Consider the following 14,680-nt stretch of genomic DNA (forward strand, 5'->3'; position numbering starts at 1 on the left):
GATTTAAAAAGTTAAAGGATACCCGATTCAGAGGAGGCTGGCAAAGCAAATTAACTATACCTGATTCAGAGGAGGCTGGCAAATGAACTATACCTGATTCAGAGGCTGGCAAAGCAAATTAACTATACCTGATTCAGAGGAGGCTGGCAAATTAACTATACCTGATTCAGAGGAGGCTGGCAAATTAACTATACCTGATTCAGAGGAGGCTGGCAAATTAACTATACCTGATTCAGAGGAGGCTGGCAAATGAACTATACCTGATTCAGAGGAGGCTGGCAAAGCAAATGAACTATAAAAGGATTCCATGCACAAAACTCTGTAGCTAGATCATTATCTTGTAAGAAGGATATTTGTAATGAATACCCTGGTGTTTTTCCATTCAAAATGTACGAACTTCCAAGGCTAATTATGAAATAGGCGAGCTAGCAGCATCCCTGTTGCCTACAAATGAGGCATGTGCACAGAATGGAGTATAAAGTTGGATTTAGTGCCAGGTGTATGTGTACTAAGTGTACGAGTACAGATCCAGTTGCCTTTTGGGGTTTCTGTTTCTGTGTGTGTGTGCACATATATGTACTGAGCCATCTTGTGCCTGTAGTTGAGGTTGTTGCACCTGTGTGTGTGTGTGTGTGTGTGTACCTGTGTGTGGAAAGCCACGGAGCCCCGCTGAGCGTACTGAGCCATCTTGTGCCTGTAGTTGAGGTTGTTGCACCTGTGTGTGTGTGTACCTGTGTGTGGAAAGCCACGGAGCCCCGCTGAGCGTACTGAGCCATCTTGTGCCTGTAGTTGAGGTTGTTGCAGAGGGCCGACTGCTTGTGCTTGTCCATCAGGTCCGGGTAGGTGCTGTCTGCTGCTATGGCCACCGCCAGCAGCCGGTGCACTATGATGTCAGAGTACCTACAGAGAGAGAGAGACAGGCGAGGAGGTGGAGGGAGAGGTGTGAGGAGTGAGTGAGGGAGAACGGAGTGGAAGGGAAGGAGGGATGGAAAAGGGTATAAAGGAGCAGAGGCGGGGAGGGACAGTCAGGTGGGTGGATGAATCGATTTTATCGATGAATTCGAATTAATGATTTAGGACGATTTTAAAAAATAATAATAATCTTCTTTTTTTCCAAGAGTCACCTTTTATTTTACAAAAAGTGATGCTTGGTGAAAGTTAGATTTGCACTTTATTAATCCCAATAGGGAAATTCATTCTTGTTTGATGATCAAGAGGCAAATTTTTTTTGTTTTAAGTGAAGTTTGGTGAAAAAGCTAGTTATTGCACTATTCATCTTTGTTTGATCAAGAGTAACCTTATATATATATATATATATATATATATATATATATATATTTTTTTTTTTTAAGTGAAGATTGGTGAAAGTTAGGTTTGCACTTCAATTCATCTTGGTTTGATAAGTTGTGTCAAATAAAAACAAAGCTTATTTGAATGATTTCCTTGGCATTTCTAGTTTTTAAGAGAAAAAAATCGATAAAAATCTGAGATTAAACTTTTAGGCCATATCGCCCAGCCCTAGTTTAAATAAGAGTAGATTAGTGCTGCATGGACACATATTTGAAAGATTCAGTACAAAGGTATGTTGACATACAATTACCGGAAATGTTAAGAACTGTTGTGAAAATGATGATTAAAGCCCTTTGACGTCAATCCTCCTGGATATCAACACAATCAAGCCATTTCAGATATCCAATCTGCTTCCTCTGAAATATCATGTAATACACACGGGTTCCTCCGACTGGCCCATCCGTCACATCTAGATTCTCTGATTGGCCCATGAGTCACATCTAGCCGAGTGTTGCTTAGACCCCTACACCAAGTCCTTCATAGTCAAGCATCTATAGTGTCTAGTGAACAGAAGCCCCCCCCACCCCTCAGTCTACTGAGAGTTGGCTGTGCTCAGAAAGGGTGACCTAGAACACAAAATATTATGACATCTGAAGCTGAATAAATTATACTCACAACATTTTTAAATCTACTTTTTCTCCCATTTTCTATTTTTCTCCCATCCCAATTTCGTATCGTCCAATTCTACCCTCCCCTGTCTCGAACGCTGTTAGACCGTGCCTCCCACAGGCCGGCTGCAATGTGGACCAAGCCTTGCATCACGTGTCCCCTCCGGTACACGAGGAGGCAGCCGTCGCAAGCGATTTATAACTGAATTAAAACATCATTGTACTGGATCTTTTACGTTTTTCCAAGTGTAAGGGCTTCATGCGTGTGCATGTGTATGTGTGTGTGTGTGTGTGTGTGACCCTACTTTCTAATTGGCAATCTGAAGTGTACATATTGTTAGTTTATCAACCTACCTCCTAATGGTGCAGCATGTATATTTGTAGTGTATATCATTATGTGCATGGACCTACCTCCTGATGTATATCATTATGCGCATGGACCTACCTCCTGATGTATATCATTATGTGCATGGACCTACCTCCTCCTGATGTATATTATTATGTGCATGGACCTACCTACCTCCTGATGTATATCATTATGTGCATGGACCTACCTCCTCCTGATGTATATTATTATGTGCATGGACCTACCTACCTCCTGATGTATATCATTATGTGCATGGACCTACCTCCTCCTGATGTATATCATTATGTGCATGTACCTACCTCCTGATGTATATTATTATGTGCATGGACCTACCTACCTCCTGATGTATATCATTATGTGCATGGACCTACCTACCTCCTGATGTATATCATTATGTGCATGGACCTACCTCCTCCTGATGTATATCATTATGTGCATGGACCTACCTCCTCCTGATGTATATTATTATGTGCATGGACCTACCTACCTCCTGATGTATATCATTATGTGCATGGACCTACCTCCTCCTGATGTATATTATTATGTGCATGGACCTACCTACCTCCTGATGTATATCATTATGTGCATGGACCTACCTCCTCCTGATGTATATTATTATGTGCATGGACCTACCTCCTCCTGATGTATATTATTATGTGCATGGACCTACCTACCTCCTGATGTATATTATTATGTGCATGGACCTACCTCCTGATGTATATCATTATGTGCATGGACCTACCTACCTCCTGATGTATATCATTATGTGCATGGACCTACCTCCTCCTGATGTATATCATTATGTGCATGGACCTACCTCCTCCTGATGTATATCATTATGTGCATGGACCTACCTCCTGATATATATTATTATGTGCATGGACCTACCTCCTGATGTATATCATTATGTGCATGGACCTACCTCCTCCTGATGTATATTATTATGTGCATGGACCTACCTCCTGATGTATATCATTATGTGCATGGACCTACCTCCTCCTGATGTATATTATTATGTGCATGGACCTACCTCCTGATGTATATCATTATGTGCATGGACCTACCTCCTCCTGATGTATATCATTATGTGCATGGACCTACCTCCTGATGTATATTATTATGTGCATGGACCTACCTCCTCCTGATGTATATCATTATGTGCATGGTAGGAATGGGTACCTTTCACATTTGAACCGATACGGTACTGGTACCTGTAAATCGATACCGGTACCCAACGGTACCTTTTTTCGGTACTTTAGTCTAAAATTTTTTAATTTACCTACCTCAGCCGTAAAAAAAAAATTTAAAACTTCAAATAACTACAATTTCAACCGTTTTCGGCTTGCCATTGCTCCGACTGCTTTGTTGTTGAATCAAGTCAAATCCTAGCTAAGCATATATTGTGCGTGTGAACGTTGACATGAAAAGAAAAATGTTAAAAAAAAAAAAAAAAAAAAAAAACATTATTTCTTTTTTCTCTCTCGGTATCTCACTTGAATAGATACTTGGTAGTACCGACGTGTTTTGGTTCGGTACCTCAAAAGTACCGAATTCGGTACCCATCCCGCATGGACCTACCTCCTGATGTATATCATTATGTGCATGATGGACCTACCTCCTGATGTATATTATTATGTGCATGGACCTACCTCCTGATGTATATTATTATGTGCATGGACCTACCTCCTGATGTATATTATTATGTGCATGGACCTACCTCCTGATGTATATTATTATGTGCATGGACCTACCTCCTGATGTATATCATTATGTGCATGGACCTCCTCCTGATGTATATTATTATTATGTGCATGGACCTACCTCCTGATGTATATCATTATGTGCATGGACCTCCTCCTGATGTATATTATTATGTGCATGGACCTACCTCCTCCTGATGTATATTATTATGTGCATGGACCTACCTCCTGATGTATATCATTATGTGCATGGACCTACCTCCTGATGTATATTATTATGTGCATGGACCTACCTCCTCCTGATGTATATTATTATGTGCATGGACCTACCTCCTCCTGATGTATATCATTATGTGCATGGACCTACCTCCTGATGTATATTATTATGTGCATGGACCTACCTCCTGATGTATATCATTATGTGCATGGACCTACCTCCTGATGTATATTATTAGTATGTGCATGGACCTACCTACCTCCTGATGTATATTATTATGTGCATGGACCTACCTCCTGATGTATATTATTATGTGCATGGACCTACCTCCTGATGTATATCATTATGTGCATGGACCTACCTACCTCCTGATGTATATCATTATGTGCATGGACCTACCTCCTGATGGGCGAGGTGAAGTGGGTGTATATGGGAGAAGCCAGGCCGTAGTGGTTGAAGTCGCTATCCATGCCGGAGCAGAAGTAGACCGCCTGCATCATGCAGCGCGTGGCCAGGATACGGAGCATGGTGTTGAAGTAGGGGAAGTCCTGCACCTGGGCCGTGTCCAGCGAGTCCGCCAGAGCCTTGGCCGTGTCCGTGTGGATCAACAGACCCTACACACGGAACAAGGGACGCAAGCAACGGCCGGATCGTAAACCACATTCACATTGAACGGAGTAAGTAAGATGGTGGGACAGTGAACTGAAATGGTTCGTTTTTTTGCCGGAGTCACACACGCTGGTCAATGGCGATGTGTGATACAAAGGTCGACAAGTCTTTTATTTACAGTATAGCTTTCATTCATCTTCTGACCCAATGTGCAATACCGTGTATACACAAATCATCTTTGCCATATGTATAGTGTCACATTCTATTTATATCATTCCATAGCCAATTCCACTTGTGAAATACACTTTTACATGCTGAGGATGCTCTTATTCCGACAGCTGCAGACAGAACCACCCACCTTGCACTTGGCAGCCTTGATGAGGATGTCGTAGTTGGAGGGCGGTGGCGGGGGATGCTTTCGGAGCAGGGCACACTCAGAGAACTCGTCGTAGATCTTCTGAGCCACTGAAATGTTGGCCAGCAACATGAACTCCTCCACCATGGAGTTGGTCTCCCTGGCAACAGAGGGCAGAGCGGTTGTTTACATATCCGCAACCTTTCAGACCCACCGATAGAAACAAGAGAGGAAGTGTGGAATGACTGCCGTTTTGTGACCCGAGGTACATTTTTTTTAATTGATTGATGATTATGGCTGCCCCCCTCCTCGTCCATTAATTGGTCGGTTTGGACTTAGTTGACCAAGACTTTGTCCCCTTTCAGAGAGGTGGCGCTATGTTGCTGTAAAGAAGACCCCTCATTATGCCGACTTTGATTTCGTACACTGAACCAAACAAAGCCGGGATAATGTGTGTGTGATTTTAGATAGCAAGTGTGACGTGTGACACGACAGCATGGGCTTCTAGCGTGACGTATAACATACGCAGCTTTCTAAACAATAATGGTGGCTGAACAACATACAACATGTCGATGCGTACGATGGCAGATTGATGCGAGCAACTGTTTCTTCAGAGTAAAAAATAAATAAATGTATCCCTCCTGTGATCTGGGAAAAAACAGAGGCCATACTCTTTGGGTCAAACGCCAACCTAAATAAATCCCAGGGTTTTAAAATTAGAGTAGGTGAAAACATTATTGAGGATAAAGAGGAGGTCACCTACCTGGGCTTTATTTTAAATAACAAACTTTCTAACGAAAAAATGGCACAAAAAGTGATTACTAAGGTCAATAAAAAAAACTAAATTTTATTTAGAATTTCCTCGTTCATAAATAGGAATGCTCCAATGTCACTTTGACTATGCTTGCACTTCATGGTACAGTAACATATCCAAACCAATGAAGACAAAGCTCCAGACCTCCCAAAATAAACTAGTGAGACTCCTGCACAACCTTCACTTTAGGACTCACCTAACGCCAGCCCACTTTAGCAGTCTGGGATGGCTTCGAGTTGAGGAAAGGGTACACCAGCTTAAAATGCTACTGGTTTTTAAAGTACTGAAAGAAACGGTCCCCAAGTACCTAGTAAATTATTTTAATAAAGTAGGAGATGTCCACAAACACGCCACAAGAGGAAGCCCCACGGACCTGGTCCCGCCGAGAGTCAGGACATGCATGGGGAAAGATGCATTTTTTTACTCTGCTACTGTAATGTGGAATGCCCTGCCAACATTCATAAAACTCCTGAACTCCCCTCTCGGATTTAAATCCGCCCTAAAAACATGGCTCAGCAGCAACTCAAATTGGTCTTAACACTTTGACTGCCGGAAAACGCTTTAAAGCGTCATTCCCGGCCATGCTCAAGTTGCCGGAGGACGCTGTACAGCGTCCTTATATCAATATTTCAAAAATCTGCGATCGGATTCATATTTCCCCTCCGCTGGCCTGAGATCCACCAGGAGGACCCACTGAGCTCTCTGGCGGTTCAGGAGCGCCATCTGGTGGCCGATCGGCGCAATCGCCAAACAGGAAGTGCTATGGAGGTTGTGCTGGTCGACCATATTACTTCCGGGCACTCTGTTTGGCTCACGGGACTCGATCTCGACACAATACATAGCGATCGATTGCCAATAACTCGATAAACAACATGATTTGGACATATATACTATTATACAAGCTGGAAATGGACCCGATATTTCTACATACCATAATAGGTAAATGACTGTTCCACGCTCATCGCCCAACGGCGCGAGGAGGATACGGTAAGATTCAGCATTATTTTTGATCGTATTCCATATAAACTGTTATGATGAACATATCACCCACACTAGATGAATGATATAACGCTGCCCACGGAATTATAAACGATCCCCCGCCCATCCGGTCATCATCAGATCATACGTAGATCATTCTAGAAGTACGTCCAGTTGACATTTTTTATATCGCCCCGATTGCCATCAAACTGTATTTCATCATCAATATAATGCATTTGGGGCTATATATCACGTTCTGGAGAAAGCTGCAGAAAGAGATGAAAACATACTTATACATTAGACCATACTTTACTATGAATATGTGAATGAAAAAGTTTAACGTTGCTACACAATGAACAATACATATAGGACTTTGAATGGGCCCTAATAATGGCAATGTAGCAATAGAATTTAAAAAGTTATAGCCCTGCAAAGAAGGATGAATTTCTCCATAGACAAATAGCGCTGGCAATCCACAGTCATTTTCCGGATTTCTGGCCGGCACCCATAGTGTTAATATGGTTTTTATCTATTTTATCATAACTTGGCTTTTATCTCTCTTTATCATGAGTTGCTTTTAAGGGTTTGCGGATTTTCTTTTAACATTAGTTGACTGTATGAGTTTTCAGGTGTTATTGTTCTTATCTAGTGTAGGGTGTCCTGTCTAGTGTAGTGTGTCTAGTGTAGGGTGTCCTTATCTAGGGTGTCCTGTCTAGTATTATCTGAATTAAAAAAAAAAAAAAAAAAAAAAAAAAAAAAAAATCTAACCCTAACTAACCGTACTGTCATGCACTTGTCCTAATAAACTAACCTACACTGTAGCACTCAACACTTTGATGAACATTGTTGCTCAGCTGATAGAGTTGTGCCCTTCCTGATGGCTTGTCGTACAGAACTTGTAAGTCGCTTTGGATAAAAGCGTCAGCTAAATGACTAAATGTAAATGTAAAATGTAAATGTAGTGTACATGTCCTTGTCCAGTCGTGTTTGTGTGCCTTTTATGTTCCATGTATGGACCACAATGGAAACAAGCCTTGGCTTTATTGTGTTTTATCCATGTTTGACCAGCGTGTTGACACTGTTATTGTTTGTTTTTCAAATGTTTGTCCTACGATTGTGTCAAAATAAAGTATTCAATCAATCAATCAATCAAACGAGTAACACGCCGTCAAAACGTCACACCCCTGTCCAGCACGTCCGTTTTTTTTTTATTACTCCATTAGTCCACGTTTATATCCATACTGAACGAGTTAGTACCTGAAACATGATAAGCACGTCCCTGGTACGTGATGTAAAGAGGTGATTTTGCAGTATTGCATGTGGGGAAACCCCCATTATACAGATTTGACGATTAAATCAATGAATCGATTAGTTGACAAATTCCTTGACTATTCGAGCCGAGCACAGCCCTACTAATGACGGCCAAAGAAACGACTCGTTAAAATTTCAAAGCGTAAAAGAAAATAATAAATGGTATTGTATGGCAAATGAGAAGAGAGTATGTGATGATGGCTGCCCGACTTGTCTACTTACATGAGCTCTTTGGTCTGGAGGTCAATGGGGTCATGGGTCTCACTGTCCATGTGGAAGCGAACCTCCACGGACGACAGCGTCAAGGCCCTGGAACAAAACACAAATCATGCACAAGTTTCTCTAAATATATATAACCATTTGTCTTTTACTAATCAGTACACATATTTTACATTGACCCTGACCCATGATCTTCCTGAGCATATCTTAGTTTTACAGATTTGAAATGTTATGCTTCATTTACCTTTTTATTTTTTAGTGCAACCGTTATGTTTTTTTTTTTTTTATTATTATCTTTCTTCCCCTCCTTTTTCCCTGATTCTTTCTCCCATCCCACCCTTCCTGGTTGTTGCGTACTTTCCCCTACTGTTGGTCCGGGAGACCGGAGACTGTCACATGCTTTCCTCCGACGCATGTGCAGCCTGGGGCAGGCCAACCTGGCCGCGCAGGTTCTCACCGGGGAGAGTGTAGCGTGTGGGAGGCCACACTATCTCTCCTCAGTTCCAACCCTCGCTGAGCAGGCGCCCCGACCGAACTGTAGGGGTCGCTGTCCACAACGCCCAGGACCCACCCTTCAGCTTTCCCACCCCCTGATACAGCCAATTGTATCAGTGTGAGAGGCCAGCCAAGCTGATAGCAACGCCGGGAGCTGGATTCGAACAGGCGAATCCTAGTGTCTCCCGGTGTTGGTGACGAACGTAATCTCCGTGCGCCACCTGCCCCCCCTGCAACCGTTATGTTGATAAACCATACAATTATATAGCAAAGAAACGGCCCAAAATTATCCTCTCCTGGTCGTGCTAACAAATTAATCGCTCCATTGGAAAACACGTTTCTCCCTCTCTCTCTCTACCAATGTGTTGGTGCAATGTGTACTGCATGTGTAAAGATGAATCACATCCTGGAACCCTTTCGGTTTTACTCACCAAGCTTATAAGCAGGGGATTTGTCTTAAGTATTGTGTAAACATGTCTGCTTCTTACCCTTTCTCTATCCTCTGCCTCTTCAGGATCTTGGCCAGCTTGTTGAGGTTTCGCAGGCTCGTGGTGATGGCATCGTTCTTGGTGGCGTCGTCGATCCTCATCTGGGCCTCGGCGTACGTCAGCGACGCCTGCGACCATCAGCGGCAGGAAGGAGACAGGAGAACAAGGCTCAAGTCAAACGCTCTTCATCAACATTGAATCAAACGGGGAAACGTATAGAAAATGTCTGTGGTCTTCTCCTTTTGACCTGAATGGCTTTCATTTAGTGATGCACGATATATCGGCCGCCGATATAATATCGGCCGATATGGCAGTTTTTTTTTTTTTTTTTTTTAATACACATCGGTATCGGTCCGATATCAAGATAGGGCCGATATGGGCAAAAAAGAAAAAAACACATGTTTTGGCCTTAAATAGTTTCAAAATAACAGTCATTTATGAAAATAAGTAAAAAAAGTAAAAAAAAAAAAAAAAAAAAACCTTTTTGGAAAATAGCTCTTTATTTGATTATCATAAAAAAGTGTTTTCTATACAGAGATATCGACATCGGTAAATATCGGTATCGGCCAGAACAGCAATATTAATATCGGTTATCGGTATCGGCCACAATTTTCACATCGGTGCATCACTACTTTCATTCAATGTATATAAGATAAGATAAGATATTCCTTTATTCGCACCGGGAACCGGGAATACGTGCACGGCCACGGTCTGCTGCTCATGTGGGGCGGTGGTTGGTGTTTGGGTGGTCTGCTGTTGGGTTGGTATAGTTCTATCGATCCTCAATTGTATTAATTTTCTTTTCTTTATTATTATTATAATTTTATTTTTTTATTTTGTTATTCATGTAAGCCTGGGGGATATTCAGGGTGGCGTGGAATTGGGGAGCAGGGGTGATGGGTGGGGTACTTACTGGAGTGTAGAAATATGATTTCATGCACGTAAACATTTTGATGAAATTAAGAAATTATTTGATGAAATGCATCTACTGCATCTATTGTATCTGCACCCCTTTTTAACACTTTGAGTGCCAACGACGAGAAATCTCGTTAGTTTATGCCATGCGTTGAGTGCCAAGAACGAGAAATCTCATTATTTAATCGTTATTTTTTTAATTATCGATTTCCATTCATTTTTCATCAATCTAGCCTCACGTTACCAGTGGGGATTTGTCTGAGCTCGAACAGGGAAAATACCGCCCCCTATCGTCTCTCCGGATGGTACTGCACCCATTGGATTGGACTGAATGAAATGGATGGGAAAAAAAGAGTCCAGAATCCACATTTTACTTGTCAGGCATGTAACCGGAGACGATCCCACTCATTGCCGACCCTCAGAACAGCGTGGAATATGTGTTACCAGTACCCAGCGTTGGATCAATAAACGCTTCTCTAGCGTGCATAAGTACACATATACTATCGATAATCTAGCGTTTATTTGAAAACTATTCATAAATAGGCCGAAAAATGACAACGTGTTTTGTGTATTCCAGTAAAGCGCGATTCCTGCAGAATCTTTTTATTTTTCTGGAAGTTTAAAAAAACTAGCGTTTTTCAAAATGGTATCAAACGGAAATGAACTGATTAAAAAACAATCCGTTTCGACAATGTTGACTGGAAACAAGTCATTGATAAGCGACAGGCGTATTAGACACATAGCCATAATTTAAGATATAGTTTATGCGTTCGCAAATATGATCACCCTCCCATTGACTACAGCGCTGACACTCAAGCGCTATTTCTGGTGCCCCCTGCTGGCACTCAAAGTGTTAATAATAAAGAAAAAAAAATAAAGAAAAGATAATACTTTATTTATTATTACATATATCTATTCTATTCACATATATGCTTACCACTTGTATCTATTGCTATGTCCGCCCATCACAATCACGCAAACTGTCTAACGCCTATCCAGGAGTGATGACCGGAGTGTTGGACGTCCCGTGATGAAGACCGGGAGGATGCGACCCTATCTGCGCCGCCCCTTCGCCTCAAATAGATCCGCTATCAGCGCTATCTTTAATCTTTCAAAAATGTTCAGTTGCTATCGCTATCAGCTCTATCTTTAATCTTAATCTTTCAAAATGTTCAGTTGCTATCGCTATCAGCTCTATCTTTAATCTTTCAAAATGTTCAATTGCTATCGCATGCACTCATCTGTGTTTCACTACACACACGAGTGCATGCCTACCAACTGTTCACCTGTTTTATTGCAACACTACTATCACCGACATCTAAGAAGGGAGATCCCCCCTTGAATGGCCCTTGTAACTGAGGGGTACAATTCCCTGACTGTATTGATAAGTATGGTATCATTAAACCACTACCGCTTTATGTACTTTAACTACTGGCCACACAGTACATGATATAGATATGATGAACACTTTCCCACCTGATGAAACCAAGTCCACACAAATGTATCCGTCGAATCTTTAATATATAGCAAAGGGTATATACAACGTTCACGTAATGACATTTATGATTTGAATGCACTTGTAAGGCAAATGAGTATTCGTAGGCAAATCAACATTGAATGTCCAATCTCTGGTTACGCAGGAAGCAAGTATACAACCTGGTTCTTTAGGGAACTATAGCGATGGTACTTAATGATTATAGCTGGATACACTAAAGGGGGTCCCGCTGGTTGTAAGTCAGTAGGGGGGGGGGGGGGGGGTTAGGAGAGCCGCTGGCGATATCCCATCTGGCCAACGATTTCTTGGGAGAATTCAGAGTGCTGAACACGGTGCCCACAGAACCTTGGTCCACAGATGAATACAGTTGGGCCCTCTTGTAGACGGTAGCTGCCGGTCCACAACGAAGAGACGTGAGGCGACCTCACTCGGGTTAGAGCGCCGTCTCACCTGGACTCCTCTCGGGGGTAGTTCCAACACTTACCAGTGTTGGCTGTTATCCATGGCATAATCAAAGCACCCAAAGCAAGTAGATAATCCAAGCCGTGTAGGGCTCGCCGTCGTCCGGGTAAGGTAATCCAATGTGCAGGTCCACTCGTCCTTGCCCAGAACTCCTCGGATGAAAGCACCACACGTGGTCTGCCCAGCCTGGTTAAGACTCTAGATAACGCGAGGAAAACGATGGGGGTACTGCTCACTTTATAACTCTAACCGAACGATGCACCATACATAATAGACTATTATTAACTTAATAGAAATACGTCCCACTCGACGGTATAGTGCCAAACTATGACAATTCAACTATTAATCCACACGATGTCTCAATGCCATTCTGAGGCCAAGTTGACCATACTGCACCACACGTGTATCGTGGGTGAGGCTTAACGTCTTGCCACTAGGTTGGAGGGTAAAGAACTAAGGGCTAAGGGAAGTTCTACTTTACTTGCGCCATATATATATGCGCTGTGAACAAATAGTACCATTCGTATTTCGGCAGACGTATTCCTACGCGGAACCGGGGCTAGTAACGACATGTTCGTCGGCACAATTGAACTTGAACCAAGGGGCTTGGCTGCTGGCGCCAAGTTCTTGTCCAATGAGAGAATGAAACTATTATGGGCTGTTAGTAGACCAAAGGGATATTCAGTGTATATGTACAAGGAATATACAAGGGATATCAAACGATATACAAATACTATTAAATATATATCCATAAATAAATATATATATTCGGTTTAATCTGATCCTTCACAACAGCCCTTCTAAGGTTTCTCTCCTCCACATTGCCTGTGGTGCATTTTTTCCCTATTGCTAGGTTTTAGTGAGTTTTTCCTTACCTTCGCGTGGGGTATGTCTGGGAGTGTTGCATTTATTTTAAATTGTTTGGACTTTATGGTGTTCTTGAATTATTGTGATGTTTCTTCTTGACTTGTTTAAATAAGACGTGTCCGGCCCATAGGGACATTAACGTGTGTTGTCAGGCCTTACAAATAAATTTGATTTGATTGATCCCCTTGGGGAAATTCGGTATCATAGCAGTATGGGGGAGGGGGGAGGGGAGGTACAGGTAGTAGAAGACATACAGGTACAGTGGAGAAGTAAAAATTAAAATAGAATAAAAAGGCAGTGTAAACAATATACAATATAATTAACTCTGGACATGCGCATATGGGCAACAAGGTACGAGATGAGGGTATGTATGCCATCTCGGTTATTTTGCCCTACAATAAATATAGTCACAATATATAATCTAATAATCTAAAATATAATCTAAAAAAAACCGAAATGCTAGAACGCTAAATATATGCAATATATAATCTAATAATCCAATAGTCTAAATCTAATCTAATATATAATCAAAAAATGCTAAAAGCTAAATATATGCTCTGATAAAGTACCGGTATACAGTATTCTAATAGAACAACTGGTTGAAGTGTCCTTGCGGTTATGGATTGAAGCGCTGTGTGTCGCAGCATGGTACCTTGGAGTTAATGATGCTCTTGGTGAACCTGGTCCTCAGAATCTCAGCCTTGTGGTTCAACTCCCAGATACAGGAGAAGGCCAGCCTGGTGAGAACAATGACACACATCATGATGACTGTATATTAGGGGTGGGACAAATGATCCGTACTGCGATATATCGTCATACGTCCTCTTGCGACGCGTTATCTTTCCCTTCGGTTACACAGATATCGTGATGCATCGTAATCAAGTGTCGTAGCAGCATAATGATGTTATCATCATTGAGGGCCACATTCGTCACAGTGTCGTAGCCACCCCTATTGTACATATTACGAAGGAGTGCTAAAGGAATGAAAGGGGGAGCTCACCTCTCCACGTTGGAGCGCAGAGAACACAGGTTGGAGCTCAGTAGCTCAGGGACCATGTCTATCCTCTGGTGGAGACAACAACAGTCACAACAACATGTAAACCTGAGTTACACTCTGGAAAAGAGGACTATAGAATACAGCAAAAACACATCTTGTCTAGAGAAATAGATTATTCATCAATGCTCGAGTCAAATTCCATATTGATAACAATTATTTGAAGCGGTAAAGGCCAGGGGGTGCGTGTGTGTTTGCGATTGTGTGTCCTTTACCCTGCCACACAGGTAGACTGTAGTTCCACGGTTGGCGGCCTCTTTGTCCAGAGAGTTGCCGGGTCTTATGAAGTGACTGACATCGGCGATGTGGACACCCACCTATGGCAAGCCAAGAGGGACACACTTTCAGAAACTCATGAAATACAGAGACTGAAATG

At 42.2% G+C, this 14,680-nt stretch overlaps 1 protein-coding gene across 2 annotated transcripts in view; it reads right to left on the reverse strand.

The window, feature by feature from the left end:
- The window catches only part of dis3 (DIS3 exosome endoribonuclease and 3'-5' exoribonuclease), a 36,385-nt gene that overhangs the window by 2,069 nt on the left and 19,636 nt on the right, over positions 1-14,680 (reverse strand). For both annotated transcript variants that reach the window (XM_084321074.1, XM_084321073.1), the window contains exons 11-18: positions 14,520-14,621; positions 14,251-14,315; positions 13,903-13,987; positions 9,512-9,639; positions 8,532-8,618; positions 5,210-5,366; positions 4,642-4,856; positions 732-900 (exon numbers count right to left, since the gene is read on the reverse strand). In XM_084321074.1, coding sequence (XP_084177200.1) covers positions 732-900; positions 4,642-4,856; positions 5,210-5,366; positions 8,532-8,618; positions 9,512-9,639; positions 13,903-13,987; positions 14,251-14,315; positions 14,520-14,621 — 1,008 coding nt within the window. The remainder of the gene's footprint in view (positions 1-731; positions 901-4,641; positions 4,857-5,209; positions 5,367-8,531; positions 8,619-9,511; positions 9,640-13,902; positions 13,988-14,250; positions 14,316-14,519; positions 14,622-14,680) is intronic.

Source organism: Notolepis coatsorum (assembly GCF_963971535.1).
Source record: "Notolepis coatsorum genome assembly, chromosome: 9".
Taxonomy (NCBI): Eukaryota; Metazoa; Chordata; class Actinopteri; order Aulopiformes; family Paralepididae; genus Notolepis; species Notolepis coatsorum.